This window comes from Canis aureus, chromosome 20 (assembly GCF_053574225.1).
Source record: "Canis aureus isolate CA01 chromosome 20, VMU_Caureus_v.1.0, whole genome shotgun sequence".
In the NCBI taxonomy this organism is placed as follows: Eukaryota; Metazoa; Chordata; class Mammalia; order Carnivora; family Canidae; genus Canis; species Canis aureus.
This window is the reverse complement of record NC_135630.1, coordinates 45,780,518-45,797,502: the sequence shown is the minus strand read 5'-3', so window position 1 is coordinate 45,797,502 and position 16,985 is coordinate 45,780,518. Positions and strand designations below refer to the sequence as shown.

The 16,985-nt window shown below is 43.1% G+C and overlaps 1 protein-coding gene across 3 annotated transcripts in view; it reads right to left on the bottom strand.

The window, feature by feature from the left end:
- Positions 1-16,411, bottom strand: part of LOC144291971 (uncharacterized) — a 147,978-nt gene extending 131,567 nt beyond the window's left edge. For all 3 annotated transcript variants that reach the window (XR_013359512.1, XM_077861779.1, XM_077861778.1), the window contains exons 1-3: positions 16,355-16,411; positions 16,120-16,230; positions 8,146-8,233 (exon numbers count right to left, since the gene is read on the bottom strand). Coding sequence is in view for 2 of the 3 variants with exons in the window: in XM_077861779.1 (XP_077717905.1) it covers positions 8,146-8,233; positions 16,120-16,214 (183 nt within the window). In the remaining variant the exon portion in view is untranslated. The remainder of the gene's footprint in view (positions 1-8,145; positions 8,234-16,119; positions 16,231-16,354) is intronic.
- Positions 16,412-16,985: the final 574 nt, after the last annotated feature.

Below are 16,985 nucleotides of genomic sequence, written 5' to 3'. Positions count from 1 at the left end.
GAATGTCTCTACAAATCTGATATATATAATAAAGATATTATTATTTTAAGGAAGTGCATGGTTCATAAGTTTTATGATAAATGCAAGTGCCTTGGGGTACATGGGTGGCTCATTTGGTTAAGTGTCCAACTCTTAGTTTCAGCTCAGATCATGATCTCAGGGTTATGAGATCAAGCTCATGTTGGGCTCCACACTCAGTGCGGAGTTTGCTTGGGATTCTCTGCCTCTCCCTCAGTCTCTCTCTGGTTCACACATGCTTTCTCTCTCTCTTTCTCTCTCTCTGAAATAAATCGATAAAATCTTTTAAAAAAATGGAAATGTCTTTGTACCCTGCCTAAACAAATTCTAAAAGTAAACCTAAAAAATTAAAAAAAATAAAAGTAAATCTACTGGTATTATGGATAATCTACTTGATTTTTAAAGTACATTTAAATCTGAGTGTATTTTCTTCTTCCTCTTCTTCTCCTTCCCATTCCTTTCTGAAAAATTCAATCCAAAAGTTCTGGGTGATGGAGGAACTTAGCAGGCCCCGAGTGAGGTATTAGAACCTTACCAAGGAAAGGAAAGCATCCTTATGTGAAGTGGGGTGGGAGGGTGGGAGGTGGAAGGAGTAGGAGGGGATGGAGAAGGTGGAAAGAAACAGTCCTAGATAGTTTGTTGAAAGCCAAGTGAATCAAGCAAGGCATTCACAAAAGATGGAGAAGGGTTGCTGGCCCAGCCCAGTGTGTAATTTCAGAGCCTGAACAGGGCAAGAAGGGCAGTAATACAAGGTATCAGAGCTATGCTGAGTGGGGAGATCAATATTGGCTGCATATGAGGGGCAGCATAAAACAAAGCATCAGAGTCTGAGCAGGGCAGGGAGATCATCTATTTAGGAAAGTGGTCCACATCGGGTATAAAAGCCCAAGTTGGGTGAGGGGCATCTGTGCAGCCCAAAGCAGCAGCGAGTATAGGCACAGATGTCAGAGCCCATATAGGATGGGAAGGGTGCCCATGTAGGGAGTGAGGTAGCGGTGGTGAGGGCAAACTGATTATATATAAAATATATAAAAAAGCTGATCAAATACACAAAAAAAATAAAGATAGTGGGAATCAGATCTCTCACCATTACAGTTAGGAGCTACAAATAAAGAGAGAAAACTGGAATAAAATCAGGCGTTAGACTGAAATTGAAGATATTAATGTGAACTTATGTGTTTCAGTATGTATAGCTAGATATTAAAGCAAATATAAATACAAATGTACACAGACATAGGCACACACACATACACATATAACCCCTAGCCTGTCTAGTAAGCAGGCCTGGAAGTAGTGACACCCCAGGAGTAATAAGTACACCTAGTACCCAAATTTTGATTTCTAAATACTTTTTGCCACTAAGAAAGAAAAGAGAAGAGAAGAGAAGAGAAGAGAAGAGAAGAGAAGAGAAGAGAAGAGAAGAGGAGAGGAGAGGAGAGGAGAGGAGAGGAGAGGAGAGGAGAGGAGAGGAGAGGAGGAGAGGAGAGGAGAGGAGAGGAGAGGAGAGGAGAGGAGAGGAGAGGAGAAGAGAAGAGAAGAGAAGAGAAGAGAAGAGAAGAGAAGAGAAGAGAAGAGAAGAGAAGAGAAGAGAAGAGACAAAAAGAAACGAAATGAAACTAGGCCTCCTTAGAGAATTGGCTGATTCCAGGGGCCAAGGCAAAGAAAATGTAAGATAAACCTGGAACATATTGTACCAGAAAGCATGGAAGGGCTCAACAAATGATGTGGACATATCAAAAGAACAAAGAAGCAATCCTGAAAGGGCTTCCACCGGCCCAATCTAAGACAATTTGAGCATCATCATAATAAGAGGAATAGATTATAATCCATCAATAAAATATGAATCTATGAGTCCCATACCCATACAAATGGATAAATGGGTGGATGAATGGATGGATAAATAAATAGTTTGATTAAAAAAGTGAATTTACATAACCTCAAATTTTTTCTTTACAAAATACCTATTAATTACAGAGAGAGAAAAATAACTTTATAGAGGAGAAGTGTAATAGAAATCATTTTAACCAAGTAGCTAAATTAAACATCATCAGGTATAGAATAAAAATTGCATACCATTTAATTGGATGTAATGGGGAAATACTCGTCATCGCATCTGGGATATTTCTGGGAAGAGTCCATAATCTGAGTCTAATCATGAGACAACAACAGATAAATGCTAATTAAGGAATACTTTACAAAATAACTGGCCTGGCATCTTCAAAGGTATCAAGGTTATGAAAATCCAAGACAGATTAAGGAACTATTCCAAACTAAAAGATATTTTAAATAAGCATGACAAATAAACGCAAGGAGAGAGTCTGGGTGTCATCCTTGCTATAAAGGACATGAAATCTGGGGACACTGGCAGAGTGTAAATGGACTGGGAGGAGTAAATTGTGGTTAATGTATCAGTGTTAACTCCCTGATTTGTATGGTCATGATGAGGTCATATAGGATATTCTACAAAATACATGATGTGTAACCTTGAGTGTTGTTCAGAATCACCTAGAAGATTTGTTAAGACATAGTTAGCTGGACTCCATTCCAGAGTTTCTGATTCAGGGGCCAATAGCAGGGGCCCTAGGTGTTCGCTGGGAATGGAAGGAAAATCATAGGGGAAGAGAGAAAAAAATAAAACAAGACAATATCAGAGAAGGAGATAAACCATAAGAGACTCTTAATCATAGGAAACAAACTGAGGGTCCCTGGGGGGGTAGAGGTGGGATGGGGTAACTGAGTGATTGATAGACATTAAGGAGGGCATGTGATATAATGAGCACTGGGTATTATATAAGACTGATGAATTACTGACCTCTACCTCTGATACCAATAATACATTATATGTTAATGAACTGAATTTAAATAAAATCTTAATAAATAAATAAATAAATAAATAAATAAATAAATAAATAAAATTAGAACTCTGAGTTTAAAAAAAATTTTAAAAATAAAAGTTATTGTCTTCAGGAGCTGAAGAGGAGGGGTACCCTCCAGGGCAGAGAGTTCCTCCCCTGTTTGCTGTGTATCAAATGCCTTGAGCTCAAAACAATCCCATGCCAAAGTAGTACATTTTGGGATAGCATATCCTGATCACCTTCACTTCTAAGCTGAGCCATTTAATTTCCAGTACAAGATCCTCAAGAACACTTTCCCTCTGACATGATGACCGACAAATTGCTAGACAACAGCTGCCTGGTCAGCTTGGGGCCTGAGTACTTGCAATAAAAACAGAGCCACCTCTGTGATTTACAAGGCCACGCACTAGGAGCATGAATAAATATTAACCTTTGTTATGTATGCCACTGAAATTTAGGAGTATTTGTTACCACAGCATAACCTATCCTATCCCAACTGATCAAGCACAACTACCACCTACCCCACTGCCAAGGAGAGCCTACCGTGAAAGAGGATGGAATTGGACTGTTGACATAGGCATGGGTGGGGGTAATAGGGTGTTGTTTCTGAGTGTGGTGTGTGGCTGAGACTGAAAACTCTCTTCTTACTCAATAGATGTTGGAATAGTTATCCACTGCCATGTAACAAATTATCCCAAAACTTAGTGGCCCACATGCAAGACCACCATGTCATACTGTCTGTGGGCGACCACGAACTAACTGGAGTAACTGAACCAAACCAGGCCCGGACTTGCATCCCTCATTCACTCAAAAGGCTCGGGAGCCTAAAGGGTGAATAGTTGGTAGACGTTTGAGAAAGGGCTTGAGCAATGGTTCTCAGGGCTCGCTTGTACATGATCGCCCACATAACACAATAGATACAACTTATTCTGGCCTGGTCATAAATGTAAATAAGGGTCTGTGCTGTCCTTGCTGGTCTGTTTACCATACCTAATATTCCTTTGAAGTATGCACATCTGGAGCAACAAGCTTATCTATTTACCAAGGTCTTCTGGCACCTGTGAGTCTGTCTTGCATGCTGAGAAAGGGGAACTTTGGAGGGTTTCACAAACCTGCTAAAAATAAACACCTTCTTGGCTTTGTTTTGCTCATGCTATAAAATGTTGTAAAACCTTGAATAAATCTGGCACTGCTTGGACATCATCCACTGTGTCCCTCCTGTCCCCATCTCTTTACTTTTATTTTCCTCATCCCCTTATCCTTAGGACCCTGATCGGTCTTGCTGCAGCACGCGCAACAATTGGCGCCCGAACAGGGACCTGAGCACATGCAAGAGAGGTGCACATATAGGTAAGTCATCGCTGACAATCAGGTAAGGAGAGCCCGGTTACTTAGGGCCACGACAGGAGTAAAAAAATATGGGACAGTCGCAATCTAAGAACAGGTCTTCTTTATGACCACTTTGCAGGCCCTTATGAAGCGAGAAGGGTCCAAGGTCTCTAAAAAGGCCTTGCAACAATTCTTTTGTACTGTATCAGACTTGTGTCCCTGGTTTCCAAAAGAAGGGACTGTCAGTTTGGATGCCTGGCAAAAGGTAGGGCAGGAAATTAAAAATCACCTTAAAGAACATGGTCCTATGGCCTGTCCTCCAGGCACCATGCATATTTGGGAGGAAATAAGAGAGACTTTAGATCCACAACACACTTGCAAATTAATCTCTATAGCCTCTCCTGAATCCCTCCCTGAAAATGATGTTCAGACCTCTTCAGAGGAACAAAAAGAAAATAATAATTTGGTGATTGAGTCACCATCACCACCAATTACTTAACACTGCCCCCTCCAGATTCCCCCACCAATGTCTCAGATAAAAATTAATGATGGGAAGCAAATTGATTGACTTTGAGTGGATCCAAATGGAACATAGTAAACAGGTCTTGAAAACTATCACTACTAAACCTAAAACTTTTATTCTATTGAGGTTTACTAAAGGTCACATAAGCTCTGTTATCTTTTTGCAATCTGTTAGTAAAAAAAAAAATGACTAAATTGATGGTTAATTGTCTGTTTACAAGTTTTTGTAAGTAATTGTTAAGATACCTTTCAAAGTCCTTGGTAACCTAAAACCTTAGTCACACGTTGATAATAAATAAAATTAAATTCATCGGACATCTAGGTCTTTTCCAAACAAGGAAAAGTACTAAAACGTTGATTTAAATCTGTTGATGAACATGCTTTATGCTTAACTGTTTCATAAATTTGCCATCTAAAAAGTTCTGATGTTCAAAAATCGGTCACTCCTTAGTTTTCACTGGATACTAAGGTTCCTAAAAATTAAAAAAAAATAAAAATTAAATTAAAAACTTCTGCTAAAATAAAACTGATGACTGATAAAAAATAAATAAAAGAAAAAAAAGCAACTCTGTATGTAAAAAAGGAGATATGTAAGAAAAATGTAAGGAATGGGAATATATTTTTGTTCAAAAAAAAAAAAAAAAAGAAGAGAGTAATTTTGTCCCAAATGAGACTGACTGAAAAAAGAAATGGCTTAAAACAAATTCTAAATACAAAAAAAGGTGTAAAAATGTTATGAAGGGCAATCCTTAAAAAGGAATATTAGGTATGGTAAACAGACCAGCAAGGACAGCACAGACCCTTATTTACATTTATGACCAGGCCAGAATAAGTTGTATCTATTGTGTTATGTGGGCGATCACGTACAAGCGAGCCCTGAGAACCATTGCTCAAGCCCTTTCTCAAGCGTCTACCAACTATTCACCCTTTAGGCTCCCAAGCCTTTTGAGTCCGGGCCTGGTGTGGTCAGTTACTCCAGCTAGTTCGTGGTCGCCCACAACTGTCATTCTTCAAAGCTGGATCTCCCACCTCTCCCAGCTCCTGTGTCCTTCCTCTGTCTACTGACATATACTTTCCAGCACATGAGGATTACATAAAATGTCAGGTGCAAGTCAGGTTTCTGTGAAAAGAAAGGCAAAATCAGCTGGCTGCGTCTCAACACTTAGAAAAACACATGGATAAAAGACCATCAGGAAACATAGACACTTGGAAAGGGTTGGGCAGGGAGCACAAGCCAGTACGTGTCATACCTGCACCCTTGGTTGATGGGGTGAACCAGGACATAACTATGGTGTCTCCATGGACTACTCTTTTTCCTCACCTGACCATCTACCCATGGATGTTTCAATTGTTTATTTTACACTGCTTCCCAAAAGTCTTTTCAACATAGTCCTAACAACCACCATACCAACACATTACCTTAAAAATATGTATAAGGAAGAGGCCACTAGATAATGTACTGCCCAACCCCTCCATCTTCCTTTTAGCTACATTTAGGGCACCAAACAATGTCCCAGCAAATCCTAACATATAAGTGGACAGGTCTAACAAGGGCCCTGATATAATAGCCTAGAATTCAGGAACCAGGAAGAGTTGAAACCCCCCCCCCCCAAAAAAATGCAAGGAGCCACAGCAAGTGATTTAATATTAACAGGCCGACACCCCTCCTTCCCAAGGAAAAAGGGCAATTTAGCGATTCCCCCCGTCCCCATTTCCATGCACACATAATTGCTTCAGGAAAAAGAGAGCAGGAACTACTGGCACATTCTACTCCGAGATAGCCTGCCACCCCCACAGGCAGTGTTTCCAATCAGGGTGTGAGTGAATGGAGATGATAGAGTTCTTCCCTGGAGACAGAGAGGTATCATTTGCAGAGAAATGGAACAGGGTAGAAAAGGGATGTGAAAAATCATCAAACTGTTCCCCAGGCATGGTCAACGAAATAAGTTAAAGCCATCATTTCAAGGTTAAGTCAGGAGACAAACACACATGATGCTATAAATACAGTGTCCCTTTGGGCACCATGGCATAGATCATAACAGGCCAAGGGCTAAATGGACACATGGTGGGTGCCCATCTCTGCCGGGCCTGATGGATTGACAGGCAGACAAATATGAAATGCAAGCCTCACAGCCAGGCCCTGCCCTGGGTGAAATCTCATTAAAACGCACATCAAAGATCAAATGGTAGGAACAAAAAGTAAAAAACAGAGCAACAGCCAAGAGGGAGGGGAGTGGTGAGAAAGGAGGAAAGGAGGGAAGTTAGCATTATCCAGGAACCATTCCCAGCTGCCCACTGGCTGCCTGACCTTCAACAACTTGGCAGGCTCCCTCTGAGGGCCAAGAGATCTCAAAACCATCCTGCTTCACAGCCTTGGGAGGGACTCATGAGATAATGTCCATTATCTATTAATGAGGTAATACAAGAACCACCTCACTGCATGCCAGGCACTGTGCTAAGTGCTCTGTGTATATTTCCTCATTTCACGATCCTGGGGGTTGGATGAAGCAGGTATCGCTCATCCCACTTCACAGATGCAGAAGCTGGAGGTCAACAAGAGTTTATTCACTGGTCCAAGATCACACAGGCGATAAATTAGCCAGTGTGTTTGAACCCAGATATTTCCACCAAAGCTTATGCTTTTATCCCTATGCTGCTGCCTCAGCTCTTGTAGTGTCACAAGCTACCCGGCCCTCCCACCACCATCCTTCACGGCAGCTGGGTCGAGTGGAACACAACAAGCTGCTACTCCCCTCCCATAACCCATTCATCACTAATTAATGATCATGGGTCCCGGCGGGTCTGCACCCCACAGAGAACCCTGCTGAGAGCAGTATTTGCAAGCAGCCTCTGCCAACCCATTAAGGGCTTCAGGAGCTAACCAAGTGGACACCCATGGTTAGTACAATGTGGAGGTGATGGCCAGCATGAAAGTGCCCAGTAAGGAAAATATACCCCTTCCTCCTTGGTCATATGTGTCTCCTCTACATTCCTACAGCTAGTTGCCTAGTTCAAGTGCTCTTTATCTCTGCTGGGCTACATTTGGCCACAGAGGTCTCCCACCACACAACGAGCATGCCTCTTTCCAGTTTGGCATCCTTCAGGTGCCCCTCACCGCTCCCAAGATCAAAGGAATCCTCCCCAGCAAGAACCCTCCCAAAGACCCTCATGCCCCATGACCACCTGCAAAAGGCCTTCTCAGCTTACAAGATTCAGCTCAAGGACACACACCAAAGAGTTGCTAGTGATGACTTCTGAAGTTGAGTTTAAAAGGGATAGGAGGGAAAATGTCAACTCTGTGTTGACTCAGCTCTGCATTATTTTACTTACCATAAACATTTCCATGGTTTTAAAAATCATGATGAAGTCACAAAGTAATAAATATATAAAGACGGGGCTAAGGATACCTAGTTCTACATACCTGCTCACTCTCAAATGTGTAGGTAAGACCCAGCATCCACAGCTCCTTACTGCCATCACTGACCCAGTTAGATTTTACTTGCACACTCCTGGAAGACAGAAACTTCCTTTTACACCACTGAATTTGTAGGGTGAATGCCATGTAGGAATACTATCTGATGAAAAAAAATGAATAAACAATGGAAGAAATGTGCCTCCTGAGAAATGTTGTTCACCATGTGGCGAAGTCATCACCTCTGAAGGCTGCCAGTCTGTGCAAGGAGATACCTGAGTCCATCAGAGAGCTCTCCAGAAAGAAAGACTCTTGATAACCTAAATAAGAAGTCTAGACTGGTGTTCTCAAGATGTGATCTGTGAAACGAGTAGGACACATGACCCATTTCTTTTTTTTTTTTTTTTTTTTTTTTGACCCATTTCTTTTCTCAGGTTAAAAAAAACACCTGAGCACCAGGTGCTGTATGCAAGTGATGAATCACTAAATTCTACACCCTAAGCTCATCTTGCAGTATATGTTAACTAGCTGGAATTTCAGTAAAAACTTGGGGAAAGAAAGCCTCAGACTTAAGAAATGTAACCACCAAAAACAGTGGGCTAGTCTCTATTGGATATTAACAAATCAACTTTAAAGAGACATTTTTGAGACAACTAGGGAAATTTCAACAATAACAGAGTGTTAGAGGATGTTAAAGATTATCATGAATTTTGTTAGGTATGATACTGGCATTGTGGTTGTGTAAAAAAAATCCATATGGATATGGGTGAAATAATGTACAAAAATTGCTTTAAAATACTCTAAAAAAAATTACACAGGGAAAAAAATGGTACAGGGATAAGCAGATGCAACAACATTTGGAAAATGCATTGCTAATTATTGGGGCCGAATGAACACATATGGGGTTCTCATTTCTGCTTTTTTATGTACTTCCAAAGATTTCCTACAGTAAAAAGTTTTAAAAATAAATTTAAATAGGGTCCTAAATTTTTTTTTACAAATGTAGCCCATTAACTGCATGGCAATCCCTTGGTGCTTGTTAAAATGCAGATTCCCAGGATGCTCTGACGGGTCAGGAGGAGGGCAGTGGCCTTGAAGCTGCACGTTACAAGAGCACCCTCCCCTACCTCCAGCTCTAGCACACCTTGGGCCTGAGGAGGATTCCACCGAGGATGACCACACGTGGGATTTGCCAGGAACCAGCTTGGATTACACCTGGTGTCTCTTCTTCACTCTCAAGAGTGTCCCAGTTTGGACAACAAAGCACAGTCATCGAAGTTGGAGTGAACCACCGTCACTCCTCACATGCTGCCCCGACCTGACCTGCATGTGCTGAACCCCCACTTGTCTGCCAAGACCCAGCTCAAGCACCCCCAAGACCTCCTCTGATGACTGCAAGTGAGAGAATTCCTCTACCCTTTAAACCACAGACCCAAGCCCACAGAGTCCTTGGTGCTGTCCTCAAGTATATCCTTCGAGCTGGATGGCTGGGATATTGTGACATAATGAGAAATAGTCTATTTGGTCTCTGTCCCTGGTTCCTGGCACAGAACTCCTAAAATCTTTGAAATTTCCTGAGTGATAGCAGTAAGAAGAGTGTCTTTGTTATTCATAATAAGCCCCTTTCAAACCCTGCTGAGTTTATGCTAATAAGGTGACTCTAGGCAGATGGGAGCTGTTTGCCAGAGGAACCAACCAGATGATCAGAGGGTTGGAACTTTCAGCCCCACGCCCGGGAAAGGGGCAAGGGAGAAGAGCTAGAGACTGAGCCAATGGACCGTGGTTTAATTAACTGTGCCTACATAATGGAACCTCAATTAAAAACTCTAAACCATGGGGTTCAGAGAGCTTTCCAGAACACACGGAGGTACTGGGAAGGTGAAATGCCGATAGAGGGCCTGGTAGCTCCAAACTCCAAGCTCCGTCCCACACACCTTGCCCTGTGCATCTCTTCTGACTGACTATTCCTGAGTTGTATCCTTTATAATAAACTGATAAGCCTGAGGAAAGTGTTTCCCTGAGTTCTGTGAGCAATTATAGCAAATTATCAAACCCGAAAAGGGGAGTGGAGGGAGCCCTCCCTCAATTTACAGCTAATCGGTCAGAGTGCAGGAAGCCTGTTCTCCTGATTGGCATCTGAAGTGGGGCAGTCTTGTGGAACTGAGCCCTTAACCTGTGGGGTCCGCGCTAACTCTGGGTGGTGTCACAATTGATGTGCAGGAAACCCAGTTGTTATCCAGAGAGTTGGAAACTGATTGGTGTAGGAAAACCTCCCACACATTTGGTGTCAGACGTACCGTGAGTAGAAAACCTGTTTTCTTTTAATGATCATCTTTAGTTTATGTGTCTCTAGCCTGGGGACCCCTTAAAGACAAGGATTATGTCTTACTCTCTCCAATGCTGGCACAGAACCCATGTCCAATAAGTGTTAGTTTGATAAATGAATAAACAAACAAATGAATTAATAAATAAACAGGAGTCATTATGCTAGTCACCTCATGAGACTTATCTGTGCTAACTTAAAACCTGACATCAGCATGATGAAATGTTGGGTAGCTTTAATTTAAAATGACTAGTGTGAAATCTGAGTAAAATGGGGAGAATGTGATATAGCATGGGGGGATCAAAATTCCAAAAAGTACGTGTATACTAACTGTAATTATAAAAATATATATGTCTACTATTATTTTTATGACATCAAGAGGTAATATGCAAGAGAAAAAAATAGTAAGGTTCTTGGCAACTGTGTTTTTTAAAAGATTTTATTTATTTGAGTATTTGAGAGAGAGAAAGTGAGCATATGCATGAGCAGAGGGAGCCATGGCCTCCTGGCTGAGTGGATAGTCCAACTCGGAGATCCAACCCAGGACCCAGGGATTGTGACCCAAGCCAAAGGCAGACACTCAACCTACTGAGCCACCCAGGTGTCCCCACACACACACTTTTTAAGGAAAAAAAGAGGGGAAAACAGCTTGGAATCTGTCTTGGTCTGGTGGTAAGTGCATGACCCCAACCTCAGCACCACAGGGCCCCTCCCAAGGCCCCCACCAACCCCAATAGAGGAGAAAAAGCCTGCAGTGCTGCATCTGGCACCGGGCACAGGAGAGGGAGGTAGAGACAAACTGTTTTTCCACATAACCCATAGGCTTCCCCTGGTTGAGTTCAGTAAGACCTCCAACCCCTAAGACAGGGAATCTTAATAAATTTACATGTTCTGCATGCAGCAAAGACCCATGTATACAGAGGTATTTAAAAGAACAAAGAGCTTAAACAGTCACTTGGTCTGTCCTGAGAGCATCCCAGGCTTTCCAATCATCCTGCAAGGAGCCCGCTCGAGTAGTAACAGGTATCAATCTAATATATTGTGCAGCAAGCACCATTATTTTCTTCTCAATCTATTTTACCTGCCACATCTCTCAGGGGCAGATTGGAAAATATGTGGTAATTATATATTGATAGAATGTGGGAGCAGGTTATATACGGACCCATTGTACTTGGCTTCCTTATTAACCGACTAAAATGCGCTCTGTGGGATATTTCTTTGCTCTTTAAGGAATCTCTAGAGCTGAGCTATTATTTTGCTGTTTATGATTTTTCCCTTGCTCATAAAAATTGTCCAGCTTTACCAGAACCTCACATGTACCAAGCCAAGACGAGGCTTTGAAGTACAACCCCGGTGTCATCCTCCTTGGCAAGGTTCTCGCCCGAAGCTGGCGACTTCCACACAAAGATACACAACAGCTTCACTGGGCTGGCTTCCCAGTTCCCTGGACCATCTTATCAAGGAAGAGTTAGTATGAAAAGTACATATTAAGAAAAAGTCAATGAACCATATTTGTGAGCCTTCAGAACAAATAAATTACTTTTTTTTTTTTTTTTTTTTTAAGAAACATAGTAAGCTAAGGGTTTAAGAGTAGGTTTTCCTCACAAGCACTAACAATAGTAGCCCTCAGTGAAGAAGCCACAGGAAAAGAAGAATCGGTACCTCTGGGAAGTTTAATGGTCTTTACTTAGTTGATTTGTCTGGAATGGTTAAGCAAGGGGAGAGGGAGGAAGGGATGAGGGAGGAATGAGGGAGGGGAGGGGTGAGGGAGGGGTGAGGGAAAAGTGAGGGAGGGAGATGGGGTGAGGGGGGGTAAGGAAGAGATAAGGGAGGGGTGAGAGAGGTGAGGGAGAAATGTGGGAGGGAGAGGGTGGGGTGAGGGAGGTAAGAGTGGGGTAGGGAGAGGGAGGGATGAGGGAAGGATGAGGGAGAGGTAAGGGAGACATGAGGAGGGATGAAGGAAGTGAGAGGGAGGGATGGGGGAGGGGAGGGAGGGGAGCCTTTGATCAAAGGCATCTGAGTAAAGGGCAGGTGGAAAGCGAGCAGTGGTCCACAAGCCCTTTTGGACTTTTGCCCAAGTGATCCAAATGGATGGTTGGTCACTATGAGTGATCTAACTGGATCTCAAGTCTAGAAGAAATGTGAGGTCATATAATCCACATATAGAGGGTGCAGCCAAACTGCTCCGATACTGTCTGTCGCTCAGCAGGCACTCACATAGCGTTTTCTAGGCACCCAATCCCAGCTGGGGTCCACCTGTCCCCAGCTGCCCTGACCACGAGCTCCCCAGTGGAAAGGTGACAAACGGCAGTTCCCTTAAAGTGAGTCCTGAAACCTGGATTCTCCTACCAGCTCTGCCACGGGGTCAACAGGCTGAACTTCCACAGGCCTTGCCTCTTTCTCCCCTTTCCAATCAGAAAATAAAAAGCGGGGGAGACAGTGGGTCACTTACATCCCATCCAGCTGTGACAACTGACTGCCTATGTGGAAAGAATTCACTCCAAATTGCTGCCTCTTTCTTACCTGGTCTTGTCTGTCTACGCGGCCCTGGTGCCAAATGATATCCCTAGGTGGCTGAGCCAAACAACTGTTCGGGGGAAGTGGCTTCCGTCAGGTGGACCAGAAAAGGACACAAGGATACAGAACTCACTCTTGAGGATGAGACTCTGCCAGTTAAAAATTCAAGCCCAGAAATCATCATCTAACTTATTAAATACAACCTTTTCTACCACCCCTTGCAAAAAAAAAAAAAAAAAAAAAAAAAAAAAAAAAAAAAAAAACCACAGCCAGTATAACCGTAGTAATAAAGTAATTAGGGAGACACACTCCCTTTAAAATGAAACCACCAATACTGTAACTTCCAGTTAAATTTAATTACTACCTTATTTCCTTTACAATAGATGACCCAGTTTTTGGACAATATTCTCAGAAAGAGATTACGTGTGGGTGTAAAACTCTGCTCTATCTTGGAGAAGCAGAGAGACCATTCACTGAGCTCGCCTAATCCATCCAGATATAAACGTGTGCAAGGCGAATGGATAAGATACGGCCACTGAAGAAACACGCTCTGGTCTTACACAAAGGCCAAATAGGCAAGCAGTCCAAGTTTATGCCTCTATCAAAAAGCAACCCCAGGGAGACCCAAGAGCTCTTTGTCAGATGACAAGCTTCCAGAGGGCAGCCTTGGACATTTATATGAAGAACCATCCTGTCTCTGGCCATCACCCCCAACATAGGCAGACCCAGCTATGCCCCCAGGCCCTGGGTCCCAGGGCAAGGATGGGGCACATTTTGGCTGCTGCACAGACTCTTGTACCTAGAAAGTCCCTGAGCTGGCAGGAAAGCAGAGAGGGTGGATCCACGAAGGCTTTCTTTGGCTCGCCCTCGCTATTCACCAAAGTTGTCCCAGGCTGAGCGGAGCACAATGCATGGTGACATGTGAATGACCATGAATGTGACATGCGCAGTGACTGGGTAACGGAGAGGTGTCAAGAGCATCCCAATCCCAGGCAGCCAGAACATCCCCAAAGACAAGATCAAATTCCTCTTCGTTCATTATTTCCCATAATGAAAAGTGAAGAGGAATAAACATCCCTACCCTCAAGGAGCTCAGAGACTAGGAGGGAAATAAATATGTAAACAGGCAATTATAAAAGAGTGTAATTAATTCTACAGCAGGAGAGTACAGTGTGTTATAGGTGGAAAAGGCAGCAGAGACAAGAGTCAGAGAAGGAGGTCAGGGTGGCTTCCCAGGGCTCAGGACCTCGAAGCCTAGGTCTCAAATACAAAAAGAAAATAAGAGCTATACAGGATGTGGAGTGGGAGAAACTCAACACCGCAGACAGGGGCACAGGCCTGCCAGCAGAGAGAGAGGATGGTGGTCAAGGAAAACAAGGGCTTCCTCGGACCGGACCGTATGGGAGCGGGGAGGAGACCAGGAGAACCAGCGGAGCCTCTGATAGAGCGGAGGCCGGTGGGTACAGATCAGCCTGAGCCTGCAGATTTCAGATGACACGGAAAGGCTTTAGGCAGGCCAGTGACAAGTCCAGATTTGTGTTTAAGAATAATCACACTGACCATATAGAAAAATTTTACTACTCAGGCAAATACAACAGCAAAAACAGAAAGGAGAGGTGATGAAGAAATGGTGAATCATTGACAGTGGTTGAAGTCAGGTGATGGGGACATGGGGGCTCACTATACTATCCTCTCTAATTCCATCTAGGTTTGAAACTTTCTAGAGTAGAAATATTTTTTAAACTAACATGATTTTTTTTAAATCAGAAGCACATATAGGACAGCCCCAGTGGTGCAGCAGTTTAGCACCGTCTGCAGCCCAGGGTATGATCCTGGAGACCCGGGATTGAGTCCCACATCGGGCTCCCTGCCTGGAGCCTGCTTCTCCCTCTGCCTGTGTCTCTGCCTCTCTCTCTCTCTCTCTGTGCCTCTCATGAATAAATAAACAAAATTAAAAAAAAAAAAAGAAGCACATATATTCTTGCAACTTTTTAAATAAATATATATCCTAACTCGTTAGCCAAAAATAAATGGGGGAGTGTGTTTGTATATTTTGTTTTCTACATTTTAAAAATATCACTGTGCTGCAGGGTGGTGAACAGAAGGGAAGAGGGGACAAGAGGCCATGAGGAGGCTGTGTGGGGACCCGGGTGAGAGATGGTGGTGGCCTGTACAGACACGGTGGCCCAGCGGATGAAGGGCTGGATTTAAAACATTCAAGAGGTAAAATGGCCAGGACCCAGTGTTGACTAGACACGAATGAATCATGCATTCAGTCACTCTCTCTGTAAAGATTTAGGGCCACCTGTTCTGCCCACAGCGCTGCCAGGGACTGCAGGAAAATGAACAGGCAGGTCTGACATGAAGCCAGACATCAGCCCAGCTACGTATGACAGAAATAAGATGGAGAAAGCTAAAAGGACAAAAACAGTTTTGAAAAAGTAAAAAAGTAAAAGCCATATGTAAACAGTAGCTTTAAAATATGCTAAAATGAGTACTAGCAAAACTGAAAAACGCTGGAAAATAAATTTGATGAGTTTAACCATACGCACTTAAAACCTGAGAACTATAAAAGACAGCCAAGGTAAATAGTAAAATTACACCATAAAAGAACAGTAATGCCATAAAAACTATAGATAAAAAGGCAAAAGTAAATAATAGTAGCTAATGGAACATATTAAAAAGATTAAATCGTGAAATAAAATTATTTAGGATGCACAAATTTTGCTGAAATTACGTTCTAACCACAGTGTATCAGGAGAAGCACAGGTTGTGACACGCTCACCAGCTGGTGGTTCACCTCGAAGGCCTCGGAGCCCAGCCACACCGAGTATTTCCCATTCCCCAAATCTGCCATGTTTTCCTTAAAAGACACTGCTGTGGGGGGAGAGGTAAGGATTACACTGCACTATCCACAGAAAAGACTCATAAAAATCCTCTTTGGACATCTGTCCTTCTCAAAGCTTCCCAATGCCAAAAAGCTCTGCTCTCGTGCCCTCCCTGATATACTATCCGTTCCCACGGATGCCTTCTTCTCTGCCCCAGGACCCTTGCATCAGCTGAGAGACTCTCTCCACACCTGTCCCCTGGGGAAAAGCAGTCCAACTTGAGCCTCAGAGCACTCCTCTTTCCAGAAAACATACCTGAGACCCTCATTACATATACACACATGTCCGGCTTCCACCAAAACTGGACTCTTCTGAAAGTGTCCTGGGGTCAAGCTGTGGGCCTGGCACATAGAGCTCAGCTGACACCTGTTGAAGGTAAAGAAAAGAAAAGGAAAGATCAGCAGCCTTCAAGCTGAAATGGGCAGGGCTCCATTATTCAATAAGGATAAATTCCACAGGGGAGGGTCCTGGCCCCATGGTGGCTCCTTACAATTTGTATCTCAGGAGAGAGCCCTGGGCTCCTGTCTTTCAGGCAGGCAGTGTCAGCTCTTCCCAAAAGGCACATAAAGGTAACAGCAGAGATGCCCTCACACAGGGTCCATGGCAACAGCATGAGGAGTGCAACAGCTTGCGCTGCCGCATGACGTCAAGGAGAGATGGCTTGCCCATTTCATGATTGGATTGTTTGTTTCTTTGGTGTTGAGTTTAATAAGTTCTTTATAGATCTTGGAAACTAGCCCTTTATCTGATATGTCATTTGCAAATATCTTCTCCCATTCTGTAGGTTGTCTTTGAGTTTTGTTGACTGTATCCTTTGCTGTGCAAAAGCTTCTTATCTTGATTAAGTCCCAATAGTTCATTTTTGCTTTTGTTTCTTTTGCCTTCGTGGATGTATCTTGCAAGAAGTTACTATGGCCGAGTTCAAAAAGGGTGTTGCCTGTGTTCTTCTCTAGGATTTTGATGGAATCATGTCTCACATTTAGATCTTTCATCCATTTTGAGTTTATCTTTGTGTATGGTGAAAGAGAGTGGTCTAGTTTCATTCTTCTGCATGTGGATGTCCAATTTTCCCAGCACCATTTATTGAAGAGACTGTCTTTCTTCCAATGGATAGTCTTTCC